This window comes from Melanostigma gelatinosum, assembly GCF_949748355.1.
Source record: "Melanostigma gelatinosum genome assembly, chromosome: 14".
NCBI classification, from domain to species: domain Eukaryota; kingdom Metazoa; phylum Chordata; class Actinopteri; order Perciformes; family Zoarcidae; genus Melanostigma; species Melanostigma gelatinosum.
The window spans coordinates 24,480,498-24,504,857 of NC_136647.1; the positions used below are offsets into that span (position 1 = coordinate 24,480,498).

General features: G+C 43.2%; 1 protein-coding gene and 1 long non-coding RNA gene across 3 annotated transcripts in view; both read left to right on the top strand.

The window, feature by feature from the left end:
* cblb (Cbl proto-oncogene B, E3 ubiquitin protein ligase) overlaps positions 1-24,360 on the top strand; it is an 83,996-nt gene that overhangs the window by 45,624 nt on the left and 14,012 nt on the right. The window contains exons 9-12 of the mRNA XM_079283402.1: positions 1,414-1,545; positions 19,154-19,354; positions 20,788-20,982; positions 21,963-22,349. Of these exons, the coding sequence (XP_079139528.1) occupies positions 1,414-1,545; positions 19,154-19,354; positions 20,788-20,982; positions 21,963-22,349 (915 nt within the window). The remainder of the gene's footprint in view (positions 1-1,413; positions 1,546-19,153; positions 19,355-20,787; positions 20,983-21,962; positions 22,350-24,360) is intronic.
* Positions 3,780-17,536, top strand: LOC306788078. Of its 2 annotated transcripts, XR_013772575.1 has the most exons (3): positions 3,780-4,564; positions 4,681-4,780; positions 14,245-17,536. It is a non-coding gene; the product is annotated as an uncharacterized lncRNA (long non-coding RNA). The 2 variants fall into 2 exon arrangements; XR_013772576.1 differs by lacking the exon at positions 3,780-4,564 and having other exon boundaries at positions 4,596-4,780.

Consider the following 24,360-nt stretch of genomic DNA (forward strand, 5'->3'; position numbering starts at 1 on the left):
CGTCCTACTCCATTACTTTTTTTTTTGTCTCAAGTGTTTTCAGAAAGGGATTTCTGTGCTCAGTGCGGCTTGAACTTGATGATATTTCCAGAAGTGCCATCACAGTTTAAAAATGACCAGTGATAGCGAGTGGTGTGTTCATCCAATCAGTTGTAGTGTTGATGTTTCAGAGAAATCATTATGTGTTTTACTGTCCGCCTACTATTAATTATTAATGATGTTGGTCTTAAGCATATTTTTATAAGGCTGACAGGATGATAATGTGCAACGAGAAAATGTTCAGCTACAGTTGTGTGGCTGAGAATTTCTGATTTTGTGACATTTTGAGAAGTTTATTCCCAGCAGAGAGAGTCGGTGAACACGAGAGGATTTTAGATATGGATATATAAATTGTTTTCATATGATTTTTTTGCAGAGATTTTACCTTAACTGAGTTGAAAATGAGACCATTCACCCCTTTTGACAGCAGTATTAGCCTCGACAATTTAAGGTCATAGAATTAAGAATTTAAAACTGAAAACAATGACGTACAAACCAAACCGTGAGCTTGTTGAGCCGTTGCATCACTACTTAATGTGGTCAGCACTGGGGCATTATCACAATACACTTTGGGGGGTAAAGTATCAATTATGTGTACATGGATTCCAGTTGTTGAGATCAGCCATGATAAGAGCTGGTTGAATTCTCTAAAAGCTAAGGAAATCTCCGTTAGCATAGGGAACACTGGACCATCTGTTACCAAGGGAAAGGAGTTAATGCCTTCAACAATTCCTTGTGTCAGCAACATTTAAAGCGACGCGCCATTCGTCCGTTCACAAAACAATCAACATGACCGACAACCAATTTGTTGCTGTTTTGTGACTGTTAGTCTACATTCCTTTTTTGATTTAAATTCCAACATGGGTAATGAAGTCAACGAAACAAATGACGTACACATGGTACACGTGCTGTTAGTTGTTCATCTTTGAAACATTGTAGTTTCACTACGGCAGATCCACGTCAATAACAGCCACCTTTGCATCATTTTCGTAGCCTAGATAAGTGCTGTCGCATTCTCTCAGCGCAGCGGTTGTCTTTTGTTAAGTCCTAAGAAGAAGTACATTAAGTATTCATCATTTTAACTATGTGGTCATAACAGCTTAACCTTTTGTGCAACACTATTTAAATCATCCAGGATATGTGTTTCAAAATGTCAGTTTAGTTGTTAGGTTTCTAAACATTTCTCCAGACCTCTGGAGGGTTGGGTCCGGTTCTTGATTAGTGATGGGAGTTCAACATTATGGCGTGGCATGGTGGGAAGCTTGCACTGTATGTATACTGTATTTGTGTCTTTATGTTTTTGTGTATGTTCTCTTGTATAGTTTGATACGTGCATCACTTGATGACTAACAGCAGTTTGCTCTGCCTGAACAGGAGCAGTATGAGCTGTACTGTGAGATGGGCTCCACCTTCCAGCTTTGCAAGATTTGTGCTGAGAACGACAAAGATGTCAAGATTGAACCCTGCGGTCACCTTATGTGTACTTCCTGTCTAACGGCCTGGCAGGTATTGTAATGAACCATACTGCATTAACTCATTTCGAGATCTAATCTTTGAACATATGGGGGCACAGGTGTGGTTGTTTGCAAATATTAAAGATGGTTCTCAATATCGATCAAATTTTAATCCATGAAATCATCAATTGATATTGGTAATAACGGGTCACCAAAATGATGTAGGTGATGTAGCCCAAAAAGGCTAGCTCAGCTGCTATTTTGAGTGATGAGTCCCAACAGTGGCTTTGGCCATTACACATGCATGTGGGATATTGTAGGTTAATGCCAGTCTCTGTACATCCTGATCATCACATCCTCTCTGTCTCTCTTTGCAATATTCTGTCCATGAAAACCTCACATGTAAGATGTTTTTTCTGCCAACAGTTTTTTTAAATGATTTACAAGTAGGAATGAATCTGGTTTTACAATTAATAAAAAATATAAATGAGAAAAGACAAATGAATAATAGAAGCAGCTTTCAGCCTCCAGTGCAAGTTACATGGTAAAAAGAAAAGAACTCCCTCCGTCCCTCACTTCCTCGCTGTGTCTTTGCTTCTGTCCTAATCAAACAGTCAGTAGCGGATGTGAAAACTGAGCGTGTGCACACAGTATATTCCAGTAATTCTACATGTGTTTTTCTACTTCTGGTGGAGTGCTATTTTTTGTGACTTGTGCATCCCAGAGCACACTGTCCGGCACTGATGATGTGCTCATTGTGCTCAGAAGCTGTGCCAGCAAAGTGTGTTTATAATTACCTTCCCCTGATGAGTCATTGGCATGGAGTCCAGAGACTCTATCCTCCATGGAAGATGATTCATAGGACAATGAGTCACGGTTTTATACATTCTTCAGTCAGTCAGTGCTATAATAGTTTCCATTTATCATGAGCCTTTAGTTTGCATTGTGTTAGTCAGAGGAGTTGATGTAAAAATGATGAAACACATTCCATACCATTCAAACGTGTTCAAATGCATTGCACTTTATGTTTTGCTTACCAAACTGTGTCCTTTGATGCAAATGTGATAAGTCACTCCGGTAGCTTCTGTGATAAAGCAGTCAGGCTGTGCTGAAGTCACAGGAAGTCACACTCAGTGGTATTTTCGTAGATGTTTTGCTAATCTTCTAAAAAACAACAAACCTAAAACTCAAATTATACCAAAACTTTCAATCAAATGTTTTTGGTCACAATTATCACAAGAGTCCCTACAGGGGCTGCCAAGCATTAACTAAATGGAGATATATGGTCCACAGAATTGACATTAAAGGTCTTAAAAAACTCTGATTTAAGTGTTTGAGCTTTTGGAGCACACACACACACACACACTCGTGTTTGGCTTGCTGCTCTGTTCTTTACTCTGAACATAGCTGTAGGTTTAGTAAATGAACACAGTCTTTCCAGAGTTCAGTCCTGTACTCTGTAAACCGTGGGACTTGGCAGCACCCGCATTACCAGTGTTTGTTCGTCATACTTCCTGTTATGACAACTCAAGTGACCTCAGTCAGTGATTGAGTGACGTCTGCCCCGGTGTGTGTGTGTGTGTGTGTGTGTGTGTGTGTATGTGTGTATGTATGTGCTTCAAGAATGAAGTATTTTCCTACCCATTGATGACATAATGAGTCATAGAGAGAGGGAATCCTGCTACCCAATGGTAGTGAGTAACCCAGCACTGGTCAGTTCAGGTCATTGACTCAGTGGTGGTTCCCTATCTTTCCTCTCACTCTGTATATTAGTCAGCTGGGGTGGATCAGAAATACTCTCTTCACTCACAGCTGGCTGATGATCTATGTAATTCCACATCCTGTTTGTTTTTGATCTCTGCACAGTGTGAGAAGGTTCCCTTGTTCTAGCCATTGGCCATACGTCTGAATTCAACACTGTCCTGATGCAAATGGAGGCAGAATGTTTGGCTTTGAACCTTGAAATCTTTCCATATTTGGTGACTTTCTGGTAAACATCTAGACATATGAGCAAACTTAACCCAACCTAAATGCTGCTCTAATCAATATCTTCATTTTAACAATGGATTAAATGACCATGTAAAAAAACAAGAACAATCTTAAGTCTGTCTTATCTGCCAAAATAAGCAGCAGATGTTTGTTTCAACAAATTTGACTATTCACATTAAATCTGCAAATGGAGACCACATTGTATTGGTGGTAAACATGTCAAAATGTGCAAATACAATGAACAGTAGCCTCCTTTGTTGCCCACAGATGAAGTTCCCGGACTCCCTTAAAAAGAGCAGTTTTTCGAGTAAGGCTGTTGTTGATAAAATTAGCATATATACAGTTTTAATCAGCAATTAGCTCATATACAGCTTAATCAACAGCTAGTTTATATGCAGCTTTAAGTAGCAACTAGCTTATATACAGTTTATTCAACAGCTAGCTTATATACAGCTTAATCAGCAACTAGCTTATATATACAGTTTAATTAATCACTAGTATATTTGTAGTTTTAATAACCATTATCTTATGCAGCACTATTAACCACTTATACAGTGCTCACAACACAGCAAGGCCAGAGAGAAGCAGGTGAGAGGTTACTTATTTAACTGCGTCACATAAGAACAGGCAGCCATCTTTAGAGAAGATAAGGAAGACACAATAGACAGTGAGATTCAAGCGAGGGCCAACGCCCAGCTGAGCCCGGCTTTCTCCACACACTCTTTCCCAGGTCCTCTCGCCTCAAACTCTCACTCACACTGACGGAAACCAACGCCTATTGGGAGGGGCCAAAGGTGAATGGACATTCACGGCCTCCACCCAGGTGTCATAACGTACAAACGTGCCACGCCTGCATCTTTGACTTTGGCCAATGTGTAGCAAGGGGCGGACCCCATATATTAAGGATGATGCTGATGTGTTTAAGCGTGTCTTATGGTGGACCTCTGAGAGGGAAATCATTAGAGCCCATGCATGTTTAATTGTGTTGGCTGAATAACTTTGTTCGATAAATAAACCTATTGCTTTTGATTTAAACTATACGCCTCTGAGAGCTTCTGTTTCATTCTTAAACCTGCTCTAAAGTGTGAAAAACAGCTACAGCACATTTTTTTCACAACAAAGTGGTGACCCCGACGTGATCTGATACGATACAGAGCTTCAGGTTAGAATGTTAACAGGCCTCTCCTTTTGATTCCAGATAACGGCGTAACACTCCCTTCGAGGCTGGGAACCCGATAATTGCCATCGGAGCGAAATTGCAGTCGGGGGGTCTGAGACGCACCGGTGCACATCTCAAGGTATGCAGAGACCTATTTAACTGAATTCTGCAACATTGTATTCATAGAAATATTCTAAAATGTGCTCAGACTGTCCGAACTGTAAGTATTTGCTTAGTATAGAATATGGTAAAGATTAAACACACAGCAACAGAGTTGTTATACAGCCATTTGGGGGTTTGTGAATATGTATGAATGTGCCCATCAGAAAACGTCAAATAACGGCGAGAAATGACGCATTTGTGATAGCGTAGATGTGAGGTGCTGTGAGCCGTGTAACGCATTTGCTCGCAGACACGCGCTCCACGCTGAACACTCAAATTCATGTTGCAAAAGGCGTGATTTCTAACGTACTTATGGGATGTTTTGGGCTACGAAGAAATTGCATAACATGACGGGGATATATGTATATGTCATTGATGTCATTGATAAACTGTATGGAGAAAACTGACTGCGGGATTCCCGTATTAAGAGCATCGAGTCTTCGGACATCAACTCGTGTGTAGCGATTCAGTAAAAAATAGTGTTACTCTGATTAGAGTTTCCTCGACGGAGTTTCTGGACGAGAGCACAGAAGTTGATTATATCGGTGTGTTGTTAATAACGGACGAGATTAATGAAAATGGCCAGAACGTGTACAGGTCCAGAGATGACCTAGGATAAAAAAGCAGTTAAATTGTATTATTTACGTTCTACCCTGATGGAGTAGTGGTTAAAATATCAGTCTTCGACGCGGTAGGTCCGGGATCAGCTCCCGGCTGTAACATTGTTTTTGACAAAAAGCAGCGGCCGTTGTGATGTATTAAAGAAGCAGAGCTCTTTGATATGTGTGTAAGATAGGGACAGAAATTATTATAATCTGACTGATTGTTTGCTGAAAAAGCATTTGTTTTTCATTTGTATCGTGGTCGAGAGATCAGCGGTACACAGTCTGTTTGATGAGATCGAGATAAAAGACAAATTGCTGTTACAATGCGTTTCTGATAAATGTGTGTCTAAAAAAAAAAAAAAAAGAGTCAGTTCATCCGAAGGCCGTGCTTCTGACTGATTTACATTTAAAGAGACAGCCGTGTATGTTCTAATGTGTGTTCATTGTTTCACTGCATTTGTAAAAGTATTACTTACGTGCTAGACCGTATTTGTGAATTGTGCGCATTTCAAATTTGGTTTTAATTGGTGTTTACTGTGTTTGTTTGCTGAGAAGCAGTTGTCATTTGCGCAGGCGTCCAAGAGGTGTCTGTTTGTTTAGTTTGATAAAGTGGATTAGCTGTCACGGAATAGGGAAAGAATCCTTTATAATCTGACTGTTTTTTGGTTGCTAAAAAGCTGTTTGTCATTTGCGTTGTGATCGAACGATCAGTAGCGCTCCAGTCTGTTTGATGAGGTTGAGAAAAAAGCTTGCTGATGGAATGTGATGAGTGTGTAAAAAGAGCTGTACATCTCTTCTACAACTCCGTGTTTGTGACTGATTTATGCTTAAAGAGACGGCAGCGTGTGTTTTGATTATCTAGTAGGAATGCGGGTGACTCCGTGCTTGTGACTGATTTATGCTTATAGACACGGCAGCGTGTGTTTTGATTATCTAGTATGAATGCGGGTGACTATTTGCTGAGCTGTACGTTTTAACTTTTGTTTATTTGTTTGACTGTGTTTCTAAAGATATTCCTTTACCGCATTGGTGATCTCTGCGCATTTAAAAATGGCAGTGTGTTGCAATTTTGTTTGAATGAAAGTGCATGTTTGAAGCGTACATAACCACGGCTGTGTATGGATTCGATTTCGTTTAAATGAGTGCGATTATTAGGAGCATATATGTAAGCGCTGAGACCTGGTTCAGAGTTTATGCTGTTTCTGAGTTTCTTTGTGCGTTAGAGACAGCCAGCTGAGGCCGTGCTTGGTGTTTGAAAATGTTGGTGTGTTGTTTCAAAGGTTGGTGTCCAGAGTAGGGAAAACACACATTATACACGACTGTTACATTCACACACACACATAAATCACTAGAATATGCTGAGAGACAGCTGAGGGCTAATATAAGTGTCAGTTTTACTGGCATAGTTAAATTTATTGGAAAATTGTGTTCCTTAGGGATCGTTAGCAAAGTGTAATGCGGAAACACAGCAGTCCAGGAATGCTACCAGGAAGAAAAAAAAAAAAAAAAAGTTTTAAAAGCTAATACACAGCTTCTATTGTTCCAGCCAGACAGTCGCTAAAAGTATGAATATACAAGGTTAAAAGCTGCTACAAATCTTCTATTCATTTAGTCAAGACTGGCGGTGGGAATATTAGGGAGGATTTGACTACTCCTGATAAAAAAATACAGACGCGGCCTTGATTTGTGTCTACTTACAAAGACAGTTACAAAGACAGTTAGCGGAAGATATTTAAAAAGGTGGGGGCAAGGTTAACACTCTCTCTCTGCCTTATAAAATATTTAGTTACAAGCCATTGCTTGAGTAATTAAAACATAGCATTTCACACCTAGCAGGGGTATATAGGCAGATTTGTAAATAATATATATTCATACACTGTTAAATAATATGCGTAATACTTGTAATGCTTATATGCGGAGTTGTGAGGTCACTGTATGAAGGTTTAAAACGCCGAGAGAAGCACTCCGTCATTCTCTCGTACAACAGAATAAAGATCAGTGACCTCTGCACGGTAATGCTTGCTAAAACCATAAGATTATGGCTGAAAATTGCCACATTAGTATAATGGACGAGCTTTTGTGTCCATTCACACAGAGACTTCGAAATAACTCTATAACTGTACTGTTTTCGTCCTCTTCACCATAAAGTGTTAATACTAAAATAGACCATCATTTCACACACACACATATCACAGAGAAAAGCAGGTTTTAAGACATGCAGCAGTGGGAATGACATTGATCTGAGTTCAACCAGACACCAGAAAAACTTGGGAGGAGCGCTGGCTCCCTCTGCTGGTGCTTCATGATAAAAAAAAAAAAAAAAAAATAATAACATTTCTCATGCATGTTGGCTTTTCCTGTGGCCTTTTCAAGAACTGCAACAGGAACATTTGACAGGAGCTTAGGCTCCATCGTGTGGACATTTGGGAATACTGATTTCAGACTCTCATTGCATGTTACAGAAACACCCATCATGGCGGAGAAATTCTCCTCTTATCTGAGCATCTTGGAGAATGCTGTCCAGGAACAGAGCAGGATTAATGGACGAAGCAAACTTTGGCCAGTGGAACAACACGCCTACCAAAGATTGATAAAAAGATGGAAAGATAAAGCCATTTGGGATGGAGAACGGCTGAATTGTTCCCCTTCAGAAGAAATGGTACAACAGATGAACAGGGAAGTGATGAGACACTGTGAAGAGAAGAAGAACGAATGGCAGGACAGAAATCCAAGATATCTAAACATGGGAAAAAGAACAGCAAGAAACAACGCAGCTGCAGAAAAAGGCGTCTGGCCTTATCTTAAAAGATGCTTCGATTTTGATAACAACAGGATGGGCAGCAAGCTGATTCTCACTGGAATCGAGAAGAGATGGATGGAGCGGGTTGGCAAAGAGCCATGGAACGCAATGGAGCTGGATGCTGAAGCAGCACGTTCACCACTAGAGGCCGCCAAACACAGCGGAGGCATGTTCCCGGCCCTAACACCCTCATCCACTGCCCCTCCCTCATATGCCGACAACCCATTCACCCCTATCGACAATGACAAGCCCAAGCATGAACAAAGCAACCTGTATCCTGACCTGCCACCGCAACACAAAGACATGCATGAACATGAACAAAGCCAACTGCACCCTGATCTCCCACCTCCCCCTCCTGATTATGTGCCCACAAACCCTTTCATTCAGGCTCCAGTAAGACCAGTATCAAAGGGGTTCCTGAAAGGCATCTTCGCAGTAGATGAAGGAGAGCTGCAGATACCTGTCTCAGTAGAGGAAAAAGAGAGAAGAAAAAGAGCGAAGCAAGTTGAGAAGACTGTGGGATACCTGATGACTCAACTGAGCGCCCTAGGGCTGCGAAACACACCCGGACCTGAAACTACACCTACACTAATTGTCGACGCACACAATGAGCCACGCTTCGATGCTTTCGAATCGACTGCCCCACTCGAAACTCGGCACAGAGTGAGCAACTCAATCAGAGACCGTTACCAACACAGACAAGAAGACGAAACACAAGAGGATATTCAAATCCTGGAACAACAACTGGAGGAGCTCGAACAGCTGGAAAAAGCCCATGCAGCAACAGGCTATACGCCTTACATGGAGGCTAGTGGATATGCTATACCACAAGCGGACCTGTGGGTTCCTGGTACAGAGGAAGAGAAGGAGCTGATCGAACTAGCTGCACAGCCAGCCAACGAACACAAATGGCCACAAACACATGAAGTACAGAGGCTAACGCTAAATGGAAATTTCACAGGATATGCCACAGCCCCATCAACAACGCGCAGTGGACAACAATATGGGCCTAACTCATGTCAGATGCCACTCAGACCAGCTCCAACAGCTGCAGCCCCTCACCAGATGGCATTTATTCCCTTCTCCTTCATGGACATGTCAACACTGCTGGCTGCACTTCCTTCACTGTCTTCAGGAGCAGAGCCATGGCTAGAAGAGCTAGATAAATATACAAAGTCCCACAAACTGGCACTTGGTGACTACAGAGGCCTGCTGGCCAGAGCATCAGACCCACACACACTGAAAAAGCTTGAAGCCGCAGCAGGAACCACAAACGCGCCTGACCCCACGCCCATAGGCGGTGTCAGGCTGGTACTACATCAGGCCTTAAGGAGAGAGTACCCCACCCCAACAGACCACAGCCAAATGTCAACCTTCATGGCCAAGCCTGGGGAGCCTGCTGCAGATCTCCTAGCTCGCGCTGAGCAAGTATGGAGAACAACATTTAGAGAATCCCCAGATGCATCTCAGACATCAATGGCACTCTGGAGAAGCATGGTGACCAAAGGATTGCCTGCAAAGGTAAGAGAGGCGATTGAAAACACTGTGGCCATCGCCTCCTTCACTCAATCGTCATGGAGAGAACATGTACTGCATCACTATGATAAACACAGAACAGCTGCAGAAGCATCAGATGTGGAGCTCAAGGCACTGCAAGTGGCACTGATGAAGAGACAGCTGTCTGACCTGGACTCGGCCCAAAAGATTGCTAAGGACAAAAAGAAGCAGATGGCTCAACTGGAAACACTAGCAGAACAAGTGGTCCCTGTAATGGTGCAGCAACCATGGCAACAAAATCAGAGAGGAGGACAAAGAGGAGGTGCCCAAGGGGGTGATCAAGGAGGCACTTTCTACTGCTACAACTGTGGAAAACCTGGTCACTATTCACGTGACTGCCGCTCACGTAGTCAGCCGCAACAACAAGGCCCAACACGTGGAAGAGGAGGAGGACCCAGAGGAAGAGGAAATTATCAGAGAGGAAGAGGAGGCTTTCAGGATCCACGAAACCAGAATCAAGCTGGACAGCCATACCAGGCGCCACTAGGAGGCACTGAGCAATGGCCGCAAAATGATCCTAGCTCCGGAGAAAATGTCAACCAGGCACTACAAGCTCAGTGGGCGAATAACTATTATCCCTACTAGGACACCCCACAACCACCTGGCACCGGCATCATGAAATTTGGACTAGCAAGTGAGCCAACTCTCACTTGCACAATAAACGGACAGGCACACACATTTTTGGTGGACACAGGGGCAACATATTCCAGCCTCACGTCTCCACAGGTCCTGTCATCTAAATATGTGTCAGTGGTTGGGGTCTCAGGCGCGCCAGAACGCCAGTGGTGCACTAAACCTTTAAATGTCCAAATTGGAAGTCAACAATGGTCACACAGCTTCCTATCAGCGCCAAACTGCCCAGTAAACCTACTGGGCCGCGATCTGATGACTAAATTCGGTCTAACAATATGGCTAAACAACGAAGGGGTCCAAGTCTCACTGGACCCTCCCCCTGCAAGCACACTATCAATGCCTGTGCGAATACTATCTATGCCACAAACGTCCATTAATGTGGAATCATTGGATGAAGAAGTGTACTGGCTGAGATGTCTAGCCACAGGACCAAGCACACCAACAATTCAATTCTGGTTCAACATACACAGAGAACAGATCCAAAGACTGCATCCATATAAAACTCCTCTACCATATGTGCACTGCACTATGAATGTCACGGACGATCCAGACTGCCCATATGCTGAAGATTGGGACATCAATATGGCACACCTAACTCCACAAATAATATGTCATGATGTGTATTGTGGAAAAGAAGGCGTGGCAGCAGCAGTGCTATTGGATGATTATCAGACCAAGTGGTATGGTCTCAGCAAAGAATCTGCTCCACACGTCACCCTAGCGGTTGGATTTGGACAAGAGGCCAGAGGACTCGGCCCCATGATTAAAAGAGCACATACTCTGTCATGGACACACACAGATACAGCAGGACTGCTGAAGGCAACAGAAGAAGATATGTGGCGATGGATCATCTCTACCAAAGAACACACACTACCTGAACATTTACCACTGCCACGCCATCATGGTAAACCATGCACTGACCATCCTGCAACTCAAGCTCTATTGGACGGCGTGCCTGCGAAACTATGGACGACTGGCCCTTATGATGTGGGAAAATTGGCAACGGTCAAACCTGTGAAGGTGACGCTGTTGGATCCATTTGCACCTCCTATCTGGCATCCACAGTACAAACTAAAGCCAGAACAAATCGCAGGCATCGCTCCGACCATTGCAGGTCTGTTACAAGCTGGAGTGTTGGTGAAAACTCGATCACCATACAATACAGCGATATTGCCAGTGCAGAAGGCCGGAAGCAACACAGGCTGGCGGATGGTACAAGATTTTCGACCAATCAATGATGCCACACAACCGGCGTCATATCCAGTTCCAGATCCACATATTGCCTTAACAAATCTCAGCCCACAGCACTCTTATTTCACAGTAATTGACCTTGCTAACGCCTTCTTCAGCATCCCTCTGGACAAAGACTCACAGACACTGTTTGCTTTCACATTCAACGACCAGCAATACACCTACTCTCGCCTGCCACAAGGCTTTCGTTGTTCTCCAGGTTTGTTCAACCATCATCTCAGACTACACTTGTCTGATATAGAGGTGCCGGATGGTGTCGTCCTCATACAATATGTGGATGACCTCCTGATTGCTGCCCCATCTTCTGCCACCTGCCTGGAGGCCACTGAGACTCTGCTGCTGCTGTTAGCCTCAAAAGGCTACAAAGTTAAGAAGACCAAGGTCCAAACATGTAGGAGACAAGTCACATTCCTGGGTCGCACTCTCTCATCTAGCGGCCTGGCTGTAAGCACAGCCCACAGAGACAGCATTCTCCATCATGACAGACCTATCACCGTGGGACATATGCTGTCATTCCTGGGTCTAACAGGCTACTCTCGTAGTCACATTCCAGACTACACTGACCTCACCACCTGTCTCAGAAGCCTGCTCAAGGAACCAGGAACTAGAAACACCTCTGCCCCACTGGTGTGGACACAAGACGCTGAAGACGCGTTCACCAAACTCAAACAGACTTTGTCACATGCCTCGGCTCTTCAAGCTCCAGACTATTTACTCCCTTTTCACCTAGATGTTTCTGAACAAAAAGGAGGGATGGTAAATGCAGTTTTGTATCAGAAAAAAGGGGGAGAAAGAGTGGTACTCATGTATCACTCATCAAAACTGGACCCAGTTGAAGTTGGCCAATCCACCTGTACAAGACACATGGCGGCAATTGCAAAGGCGATCGAGAAAACATCCCACATTGTCATGTGCCACCCTCTGAAAATCCACACACATCATGGTGTGGCTGCATTCCTCCTCAGCAAAGAATTCACGTTCGGAGCTGCAAGAAAATCGAAAATTCAAAGAGAATGCACAAGAGCACATATTGTCTATGAAACAGGAGGAATCAATATGGCGACATCACTACAACAAGGACAAGGAGATCAACCACACAGCTGCGAAGCAAGAGCAATCATTGAAAACAAACTAAGGCCAGACCTGGGAAATACACCAATCCCAGGAGCAGAAATGTGGTTATACACGGATGGATGTTGCTACAAAGGAAATGACGGAAACACAGCATCCTATGCTGTGGTGAGACAATTCGAAGACATGGAACACACAATAGTAGCATCAGGTATCCTACCTCAACCAGCATCAGCACAACTGGCAGAAGTCGAAGCGCTCATACAAGCCTTGAAAATAGCAGAAGGAAAATCTGCAAACATCGTCACAGATTCTGCTTACGCACATGGAGCAGCTCACGTTGATGGGCCCATGTGGCGAAGAAGAGGATACACAACATCAATGGACGCACCCATCAAACACAAGAAGGAAATCATGGCACTGGTGGAAGCTATGAAGCTACCAAAAAGAGTGGCAATCATGAAATGCAAAGGACATGATGGCAAGGCAAAGACCAGAATAAGTGTGGGAAACGACAAGGCAGATGAAGCTGCTAAAGAAGTAGGAGGATACAGACCAAAACAGATGGTTCTGAAAATAGCCATACAAGAACCCGAAATCACTGAAGAAACACTGATTGAGATACAGAAGAAGGCTGGACCATACGAATGGTCTGAATGGCAAAGGAAAGGAGCAACAAAAGGAGAAAGTGGACTTTGGAGATCCCATGATGGCAGAGTGGTATCACCAGCAGAATTATGTGTCTCACTGATACCAGAGGCACATGGACCAACGCACGAAGGAAAGAAAGGAACATTACAAAGGGTGGAAGCACTGTGGTGGCACCCACGCATGGAAAGCATGGTGTCCCTCTTCTGCGACGAATGCACCACCTGTGGGGATCACAATGTGAAGAAACCGTACAAGACACCTATGGGCTCTTATCCTGTACCATCAGCCTGCTTCCAAGACATCAGCATAGACTTTACTGACATGGGACATGATAACAGAGTACAAGGAAAAAGATACATTTTGGTAATGGTTGACAGATTCTCAAAGTGGGTAGAGGCAATCCCAACTAAAAAAGAAGACGCACAGACAGTAATAAAGTGGCTGCAAACAGAACTAATACCTCGCTATGGTGTTCCTAGATGCATAAGGTCCGATAATGGTTCACATTTCAGTAATAAGCATTTGCAGGAAGTGGAAGCCAGACTAGGAATCAGACATAGATATGGATCAGTGTATCATCCACAGTCACAAGGACTGGTAGAGAGGGCAAATCAGACGCTAAAATCAAAAATAGCAAAGACATGTGCGGCATCAAAGCTGACATGGGTTGAAGCCTTACCATTAGCTCTAATGGCAATGAGGAGCGCACAAGGAAATGAGACGCATCTTTCACCACATGAGTTAATGACAGGGAGGCAAATGCCTGGTCCTCCAAGAGACAGTAGTCATATTCCTGCTTTAGATGTGCAGCAAGTTGAAATGAAGGCATATATGACTGCGTTAATCACTCTCACGGAGGCTCTCTCCAAACAGGTCCTGCGGACCAGTGCAGCTGACCAGGAGGAAGTGAAAAATCTCATCCGAGTGGGTGACTGGGTCAGGGTCAAAGTTCACAAGAGAAAGTGGACTGACCCCAGGTGGACAGGGCCGTACGAAGTGAAGGAGGTTACTTCACACTCGGTCCAGGTCATAGGTAAATCAGGAGCACCTTGGCACCACCTGTCACATTGTGCCCCAGCATCTGAGCGTTCCAGACCCTTAGCAGAGGTCCGAGGTGATCTGGCGCAAAATGGAGTGTGAGTGTAATCTGTTGGGGGAAACAGACATCCAGCCACAGGGGATTCATCCCACTCCAGGTACCTGGAAAGACATGGGGATAGGTAAAAGAACTGGGTGGGTCCTATTGGGTTTGGGTGTGGCATTTGTGATATTCTTGACTTTGGGATTGAAAATGGGGGACAAAACAGTGAACAAACCGACTAGCGGAAACTATGGCTGTCTGCCAGAGGCAGTGCAAAATCTGACAGGGTTTGAGAGTCATCCAAGCTGCAATCTGACAACAAGTGGCAAGGATGTGAACATGCAAAATCTGACAAGGTTTGAGAGTCATCCAAGCTTCAATCTGACAACAAGCGGCGAGGATGTGAACAAAACTCAAAACGACCTCGAGAGAGGGAAGGTTAGGCAAAAAAGAGATGCCTCAGAACCGGCATACAAGCCACCACCAAAAGCGTGTCGTGCATATCTGACCTTAAACTACACCCAGGGGAGCAAAACCGTTTTTACTTTTGATTTGTGTGATGTGATTAACTGTGGAAGAAGACCAAGAGCATGGAGAGGTCGTGCTGTGTATTTGTGTGCTGACAATGCCATAGTCAACAGATGTGAGAATTACGTGAACGTCCCGTCCATAGCGTTTTGTCATTCCTGGGGGGCGGTAACTAAGCACACAGGGCGGTGGAAGCCAACAATGCGAGGGGAAAGTCCGAGAAGGACCTTATGGGACAAAATAGACTTCCAACGAGACTTTTCAGCAACAGCCAATCCCTTATCTCTGTCCCTGAACAACGTCACCAAAAGCAGCACAGGAAAAAACATAATATGGTTCGCCCTATTAGTGGACGTCCCAGGCAAAGACCCGAGAGTAGGAATTCAAATAAACATAATTCCGCACAGACAACCGCTACCACCAGACCCACCTACTGTCTTATCAGAAGACTTTTCTAAATGGACTCCCCAACAGGTGATCCAATTAGCTACAGGACAAGGAAGCGACAATGTATGGTTAAATTGGATTGTTGATAATGCTATAAAAAACAAAATGAGTGGCTGTGTAGCTTGTGCTGCAGCTAGACCAGCTATGTTCACCGAACCAGCACCACTATATCCTGAATCTGACCCAACAGGATACGCGTGCATGACAAAAATGACTAAAATGGCTACTCCACCACATTGCACTACTCTGGCATCCATATTCCCACCGATAGACAACCAAACTGCAGTAGGTTATTTCAAAGCTTACAAAGGACTAGGATCCAGATATGTCTGTTACCATTTCACCAACGATAGAGCTCAAATCCACCTAGGTAGTGTGCCAGAAGACTGGTGCAACATGACACGACCAGGCTCAGAGATAGGTTCTTGGGCTAGGGGAGGGCTATTCTACTACTGTGGGGGTCTGCGCTTATTCACTAACATACCACCATCTACAATAGGAGTCTGTGCTATGGTGAGGCTGGCAATGCCACTTACCTTAGTGGGAGACAAAATAATACAGGACCAAAACAAAGTACAAAGCCTGACCCAACGCAGACGCAGACATATCTTAGCTAAAAGAGCAGCTGAAGCTGAGTTCAGCCTGGACAGAGGTCCAACTTACATAGATGCTATCGGAGTGCCCAGAGGAGTGCCTAATGAATACAAATTGGTAGACCAAATTGCAGCAGGTTTTGAGAGTGTCGCAAGTATTATTCCATGGATAACTGTGAATAAAAATGTTGATCGTATCAATTATGTGCATTACAATGTTCTTCGTTTGGCTAATCATACTAGGGATGCAATAGAGGGTCTGGCTGAGCAGCTGGCCCCTACTTCTTTGATTACTGTACAAAACAGAATGGCTTTGGACATGTTGCTTGCTGAAAAAGGAGGTGTTTGCTCAATGTTTGGAGACCTGTGTTGCACTGTCATCCCCAACAATACTGCGCCGGACGGTTCAGTCACAAAAGCACTGAATAGTCTGAGGGCACTGTCAAACGAAATGCAGGAAGCATCAGGTGTGAACAATCCATTTGGAGATTGGATGGAAAACATGTTTGGAAAATGGAAGCACCTGATCTTGTCAATAGCAGTGTCAGTGGGTGTGTTCATTGCAATATTGGTCTCATGTGGATGTTGTATAATACCCTGTATTCGTTCTTTGGTTGGCCGTCTCATCACCACTGCCCTCTCCAAGGAACCATTACCACCCCCTCCTTATGGCGCTTACCCAGTATGGGAAGAGCAGAACAGCCTGGTAGGGTCAGGAGAGGCAGAGGAAGACACCAGCGTGTGAACAGGGTAGGAAAGTAAAGAAAGTGACGTCCTTCAGACGTCAAGAGAGGGATTTGTTGATAAAATTAGCATATATACAGTTTTAATCAGCAATTAGCTCATATACAGCTTAATCAACAGCTAGTTTATATGCAGCTTTAAGTAGCAACTAGCTTATATACAGTTTATTCAACAGCTAGCTTATATACAGCTTAATCAGCAACTAGCTTATATATACAGTTTAATTAATCACTAGTATATTTGTAGTTTTAATAACCATTATCTTATGCAGCACTATTAACCACTTATACAGTGCTCACAACACAGCAAGGCCAGAGAGAAGCAGGTGAGAGGTTACTTATTTAACTGCGTCACATAAGAACAGGCAGCCATCTTTAGAGAAGATAAGGAAGACACAATAGACAGTGAGATTCAAGCGAGGGCCAACGCCCAGCTGAGCCCGGCTTTCTCCACACACTCTTTCCCAGGTCCTCTCGCCTCAAACTCTCACTCACACTGACGGAAACCAACGCCTATTGGGAGGGGCCAAAGGTGAATGGACATTCACGGCCTCCACCCAGGTGTCATAACGTACAAACGTGCCACGCCTGCATCTTTGACTTTGGCCAATGTGTAGCAAGGGGCGGACCCCATATATTAAGGATGATGCTGATGTGTTTAAGCGTGTCTTATGGTGGACCTCTGAGAGGGAAATCATTAGAGCCCATGCATGTTTAATTGTGTTGGCTGAATAACTTTGTTCGATAAATAAACCTATTGCTTTTGATTTAAACTATACGCCTCTGAGAGCTTCTGTTTCATTCTTAAACCTGCTCTAAAGTGTGAAAAACAGCTACAGCACATTTTTTCACAACACTGTCTACATCAAATTTGTAATATTTTGTGCTGACTTGTAATTTCTTGTAATTTAAAACCCAGTGAGCCACGGTCACCCACATTCATTATTTCACTCAATTCTGTTGAATAACACATCTCTGGATGCTTTCCTGGACAGAATAGAAGGTTTAATCACTACCTCAAGGTGTGTTTCTCCAGCCGTCTCAGTTGCTCACTCTCTAAATTTGAACAGTAACCTATATTTTATGTTACCCAATGCATACAAACAATATGTATCAGTGTTGTACAAAAAGCTTCAGCTCTGCTGAGCGTTTTAGTATCTATGAGCTCATTGTTTTGGTTTTAAGGCTCACAACTTCTGTTCACTATTTAGTATTTAGCACCTAAGGAGCCAAATATTAGAGAGTGGACATGATGGAGACCAAAACAGAACTAAAAAGAGAATTCATATTGTACTGTTGCTAGGTGAATCCATGACTAAGTGAATGTTGTCATTGCTCACACTGTCTACTGGGTTGATAAATAGGCAACTGTTAGGGAACACATTCAAAATATTAACTGAATTAATATTAACTTTATGAAGTGATGATAGGACAATGTTGACAGCTTGTCTTCAAAGCAAAAAACCAATGCAGGTTTAAGTGTTTAGACATCAAAATTACATGATAGTAGGCCACTACAGTATATTTGAACATGTTAGTATAGTTCATTTGAAATAATTTGTCAACTTGACATCTAAAAGTATTCATTGTTTAACTAGTTTAGCCCAGTTTTATACTTGACGTCTGGACATGTGCAAGTTGCTAAATCAAGGGTGAGTATATCAACACCCTGTTGAACAAAAGGAAAGTATTCTATCTATTGCAGAGCACCATGGATGGTGCTGGATGGTTTCCCCTTTAGGTTGTCTCTTCAATTGAGTCTGTAGCTAAACAGTATGGTTTTCTTCAGTGTTTATGACCATTATATAATCTCCTCCCCTGTCTGAGTTCCCTTCCTTTTAACCTCCCACTCCTTCCCTTCTCCACCCACTCTAATTAGGATTCAATTTCAAACATGCCTTGAGTGCGTCACGTGCCAAGTCCCCAACCATATGGCCACCACAAACGCAGCTTTGTTCTCTGTAAATATTGTCTGCCTTTGATTGTAGCCCCTGAGGGAGTGGAGTGAGATACACTAAAAGCCAAAACCTCTATTATCCTCTTATTTATGACCCCTGTTTGACAGGAGCTGCCATGTGGAATATGTACATGTGGCCAATGAATGTTGTAAAGTTGCAAAACAGTTTTCCCTGGAGAGGATCTACACAAACATGTGTCCAGTGTCTGGGGAAATGAGAGTATGATACAAGGCACTAGTGCAGCGCATAACCTGAACCATGCGTATACCAGCTGTGTACAGGAACCTCCTTCCTGCTCGACGGCCCAAGTGATTCCTCATGTTCTACGTTTATGGGGTCTATGGGGTTACCAATGTCACGCCACACCCTTGTCTGTGTGTGTTTTCTGGACATATCCTGTTTCATGCAAACTCTTTCCCTTATCTGTTGCAGGAATCGGATGGTCAGGGTTGTCCGTTCTGTCGTTGTGAGATCAAAGGCACAGAGCCCATCATTGTGGATCCCTTTGACCCGCGCAATGAGGGTAACGGGTGCTTTTTCCTGGACCAGCACAGCTGCCCCTTGCTGGAGCTGGATGATGAGGAAGACCGAGAGGACTGCCTCGTCATGAATGGACTGGCCAACATCAGGAAGGTAAAGACTTGATCTATTGATGGGTAGGTTTTTTGTTTTGTTACTAGTAATACAGGAAAAAGTCCAGGGCCATATTTCAATCAGGAGAGACAAGTCTGATGAAGAAAAGATAATAGTTTATTTTTAACAGATGACATATGATGATGAAGTCTTGACTGAGTCTGTGGTGCTTGGACTCTACAGGGAGGTTTGTGATGGAGGGGCGTCTGCTCTGAGCAGCAGCAAGATAGATCCTGCCGTGGAGTCCAGACACTGGTGGTGGTTCTGATGATAGAATGAGTTGATGAATCTGATGACGATTGGGTGGAGATGGGGAGGTGGAGGGGTGTGTAACAGCAGCATGAACGTACTGAAGGTAGAGAGACAATCGTATTTAAAGAGACAGCAGCAAGATGATTGGCTAACCATGTCATTGTTTCATTGTGCTATTGGATAGAAGAGACCAGTTGATCTAAACAGCTGATATCATGATTGACGGCCTCGAACATTGACAGCAGGGAAATAATGAGTGTGATTGAAAGATGTATGAGAAATGAACTACGGGGTTAGGCATGCAAGAGTGTAGTCTTCCTGACTGAACGTATGCTCGAGCTTCATTTGTCAAACTTCTAAGAATTACACTTAATATGGGTAAAGAGTGCTTCACTGACTGAATAAGACACAAGGATTGACCCTACATGTACATCTGCCCCGTTGTCCATTATTTTCTTAATCCTGATGTTTAATTCATTGATATGCTATTCTGCAAAAACATGTGATTTTAAGGGATAAAAAGTACATTTTATTTGTGTGAAATCTTTAATATCTGGTATGAATTCAAACTTGAAATAAACTCCCCTCTAATATATTAACGATATATAACAGTATGGATGAGATAACAGGATGTTTGGAACAATGAGCAATTTCTGGTAGACGAGCTCCACTAGAGAAAAATATAAGGGGAATTTAGAAACACATGAAAAGTGATACCAAACAAAATCGGTGCCATCTTTATTTTAGTTGTTTGCACTTCTGATGAATGTAAAAATTAAAATGTGGTAGCTTCCTATAAAATGTTAAAATCAAATAGATCTGCAAAAACTATATATTACATATCAGCTAACTCATCAGTCATGATGACCAATGATTTTGTACAGTCAGTCCAGAACATGTATTATATGGTGTGCTCTCATCTCTGTTTCTGTACTGAAGTCATCTTGGTCTGCTCTTATTTAAGACACCTTTAATTTAAGAGCATTGGTCTTCAGGATTTGATCAAGTACTTTTCTTCTTAATTTTTCGTAAAAGTGAAAGATTTCTACTTTTGGAATTTTACTTTTAGCAGTTGGACAAATACCAACAGCTCTTACAAAGCTTCAAAAAAACAGCTGGTCCTAAATGACTAAACACATGTTTGAGTACAGTATATGTAAAACATGTACTTTTTCTTTCAGCACTGTGCAGAGCGTCAGAACTCGCCCATGGTGTCTCCCAGCTCTTCACCTGTCAACCAACACAGAAAGGTCCACGGAGGAGACCTCAGCCACTGTGTCCAGCACCTCGGCCTTCCCCCTGTCCCGCCACGACTCGACCTCATTCAGAAGGGCGCCATCCGCTCCCCATCCGCCAGTCCCACCGTCTCCCCGAAGGTCAGTCACAGCATTCGCCAGATCCAGAGAAAAATGGTTTACTACTATTTTCTTGCTGATAATCACTTAAGTTATAACTAAAGTCATGAAAATTTAGAAAGTGCTTCACAGTATGGTTTGAACACAGGACACAAACACAGTTGTAGGTCAAAGGAAGAAACAACCCAACATTTGATATGTCATTATTTATTTATTTTATTACCAAGACATCATGTTATGTGACAATTGTTATTCTGTGTAGCTGGTCGTAGAGGTGGAAATGGTTTGTTCAAGGCCAAAAGTTAAAGTTACAGTTTTATATCTCACTCTCTAGCGTGCCATGAAGACATGTGACCATACCCAATACCAACATCTTTGAATGAATAGCTTATCTTCATGCTGTGGAATTGAACATTGGCAAATTGTTCTGTGTGCATATTTTTTATTTTTGGTGAAAGTGTTTTTCGACCCTCATCTTGGTGTGATAGATTATTTTATGAGCATTTAAAAGCAGGATTAAGGATCTTTTGAGCAATGACTGCACTTGTTCAACACTGAATGACAATTCTTTGGTTGATACAAATTGCAGGTTTGCAATTTGTATGTGTCTCTTTTATGTAAAAATGTTTGTTTGATGTTATTTTTAACTTTTTGCTGTTTTGTTTTTAACGTCCAGTGTTTGTATCTCAATGTGATGCTTGCATAGAACCTTTACACTGCGATCTGGGCCAGGATCCCCTCGTAAATGAGATTCAAAATCTCAATGGGATTATTCTGGGTAGCTAAAGGTTAAATAATGAATAGTTTGATAAATAAATATTCTTTATTTACAACCTCAGTACATCTAGCTTCCACAAAAAGTAGCTTGCTAGTCTTCCTGGATTTAACACAAAATCAAGAATAAAACAGAAAAAAGTTTGGTGGGATTTAGAAACGAGTTGAGAATTATTTAGATTGTCTTCTGTCATTCTAGTGAACATACCATCTCTCCACCTCTCTAGTCTTCGCCAGGAATGTCCAGGAAGCAGGACAAGCCTCTCCCAGCCCCACCTCCTCCGCACAGGGACCCACCTCCACCGCCTCCCCCTGAGCGTCCTCCTCCCATCCCCCCAGAGTCACGTCACTCATGGCTCCCCGCTTCCTCTCCCTTGTCATCTTCCATCTCATCTTCTACGGGCACGCTGTCAAACTCCCAAATGCACCCTGAGACACGGCGTCCCAAAGACAGTCACTTTGCAGATGCCCACAGGACTCGATCCGAGCACCCACTTCAGCTGGAATCCACAGGCACCGCTCACCTGAACGGAAGACCGCTCAGTTTTCCGTCTGCTGGATTTGGGAGGTTACATCACAGAATTGAGGGGCCAGGAACCTTAGAGAGCTCAAAGGTAGGGCTTGGATATCAGTTTAAACATGTAAGGTGAAATCTTAGGATGAGCATGTAAAAGCCTATTTATTATTTTTAAAATTGTTTTCTAAATCTATAACTATAAACTTTGTACAGACATTCATGCTTTTGAGAATCCTAATGACTTAGGGCAGTGGTTCTCAACTGGTCTGGCTGCGGGACCCACCATCACCCCTTAATGACAAGCTGCGACCCACAACCCAAATTATATATATATATATATATGTCCCCTTAATATATATATATATATATATATATATATATATATATATATATATATATATATATATAAAATGATTTTCACTGAATTGCCCTGCAGCTTTAAATTCAGTTCATTCAGGGTGAAGTGAAAAAGCCGCAATATAATATTTTTCTCATCCAGAAAGTAGTGTTTGAAGAATTCACCTCTATGAGTCTGTCCAGTCAGAGTCGAATGACCCTGGTCTCTCTGGACATTTTTCTCTTTTGAAGATCGTCCTATGATTTGACTTTCACAACTCACACTCTGTCCTGCTCTGCTCTCTCTCTCTCCTCGTCTCTCCCCGTGTGTCACGGTGTGTGTACATCTCACTCAAGTCAGGAAACTTGTCAGAATACCCATATTTGATTCGCTGAGTTGCATCACGTGATGTGATTTACAACGCATTGGTCGGTGTGTTTCCTGTACTGTTGAACAAGTGCCGTAAATGCTGAAAAATCTGCGCCGGTTAAAATAGAAGCGCTCTTTCAAAATAGAATCCATTTTAGGTCCTGGGTCCGGATACAACGGCGTCTGGGTCCGGATCCAGACCGCGGCCCGCCTATTGGTGACCCCTGCTTTATACAATCTATCATTTAAAGCCTACCACGGCTCATGGGGTAGAGAGGGTCATCCGGTATCCACTAGGTTGGGGGTTCAATCCTTGGCTACTACATGTCCTGTGCCGAAGTGTCCTTGAGCAAGACACTAAACCCAAACCGCTCCCCGGGTGCTTCTCAGGAGCAGTCCACTGCTTTTTGTGTTCCATGCAGAGCAACTTTGATTCAAAAACAGCTGTGCTTTGCATGTGGAATATATTCTTCAACTAGTGTTACTGAAGGTAAAATCTGGACCAAGATTTTCAGAATTGTCCAATGATAGGGCTTTAAATCTGAAAGCAGTACATTGGGCTTTGTGCATCTTTGCAGATCTGGGGAGTAACTCTACCACACAGGGAGTTGCACTTTACAAGTTTACTGTCATTGTATGAATACGGTTGCACAACAAAATGTGAGTTGTAGTCTCCGAGAACAAAACAAAACAATTTTCTTCTGAAGAGGTACGGAGGATGAGTTGAGGAGTCTTACAACCTGAGGAAAGAAGATTCTCTGTAATCTGGTGCTTCAACAGCTGATGCTTCTGTATGTCTTGCCGACTCCATGGTGAACAAATTGGTGCCGTGGTGGGTTTTGTCTTTTAGTGGCCTTTTCGCAGGCACCTCACCTCACCAATATAACAGTAGATGGGTACCAATGATAATCACCCACTGCAGAGCCCTTCTGTCCTGAGCATGCTCATCCCATGCAAGTTTGTAATATTTCCCGTCAGGATGCTTTCTATTGCTTCCACTGTAAAAGTTAACAACTTGGTAAAGCTATTTTACCTTCTTAAATTTCCTTTGTTGATTTCTTAACCAGGTTCTCTGTGATACTGATTCCCAGAAACCTAAAACGGTTCACCTGATCCACCTCAGCTCCATTGATGTCAACAGGGGTGTGTGCCTCCTTTTTTCTTTTCAGCTAGCTATCAGCTCCTTGGTTTAGCTGACATGAGCAGTAGGTTGTTCTCTGAACACCGTCCTTCAAGATTGTTGATCCCGGACCAATCTACTGCACTTGATGGGTGGACTGTATTCAGCGCCGACAGAATTCAGGACTTTGGGGGGACTAGGGGAGGTGGAAAACAATGATGATTGGTGCTCAAACATATTCAAAGTTTGGCATTTGGTCCGGCTTGAACCTTACTTTACTAC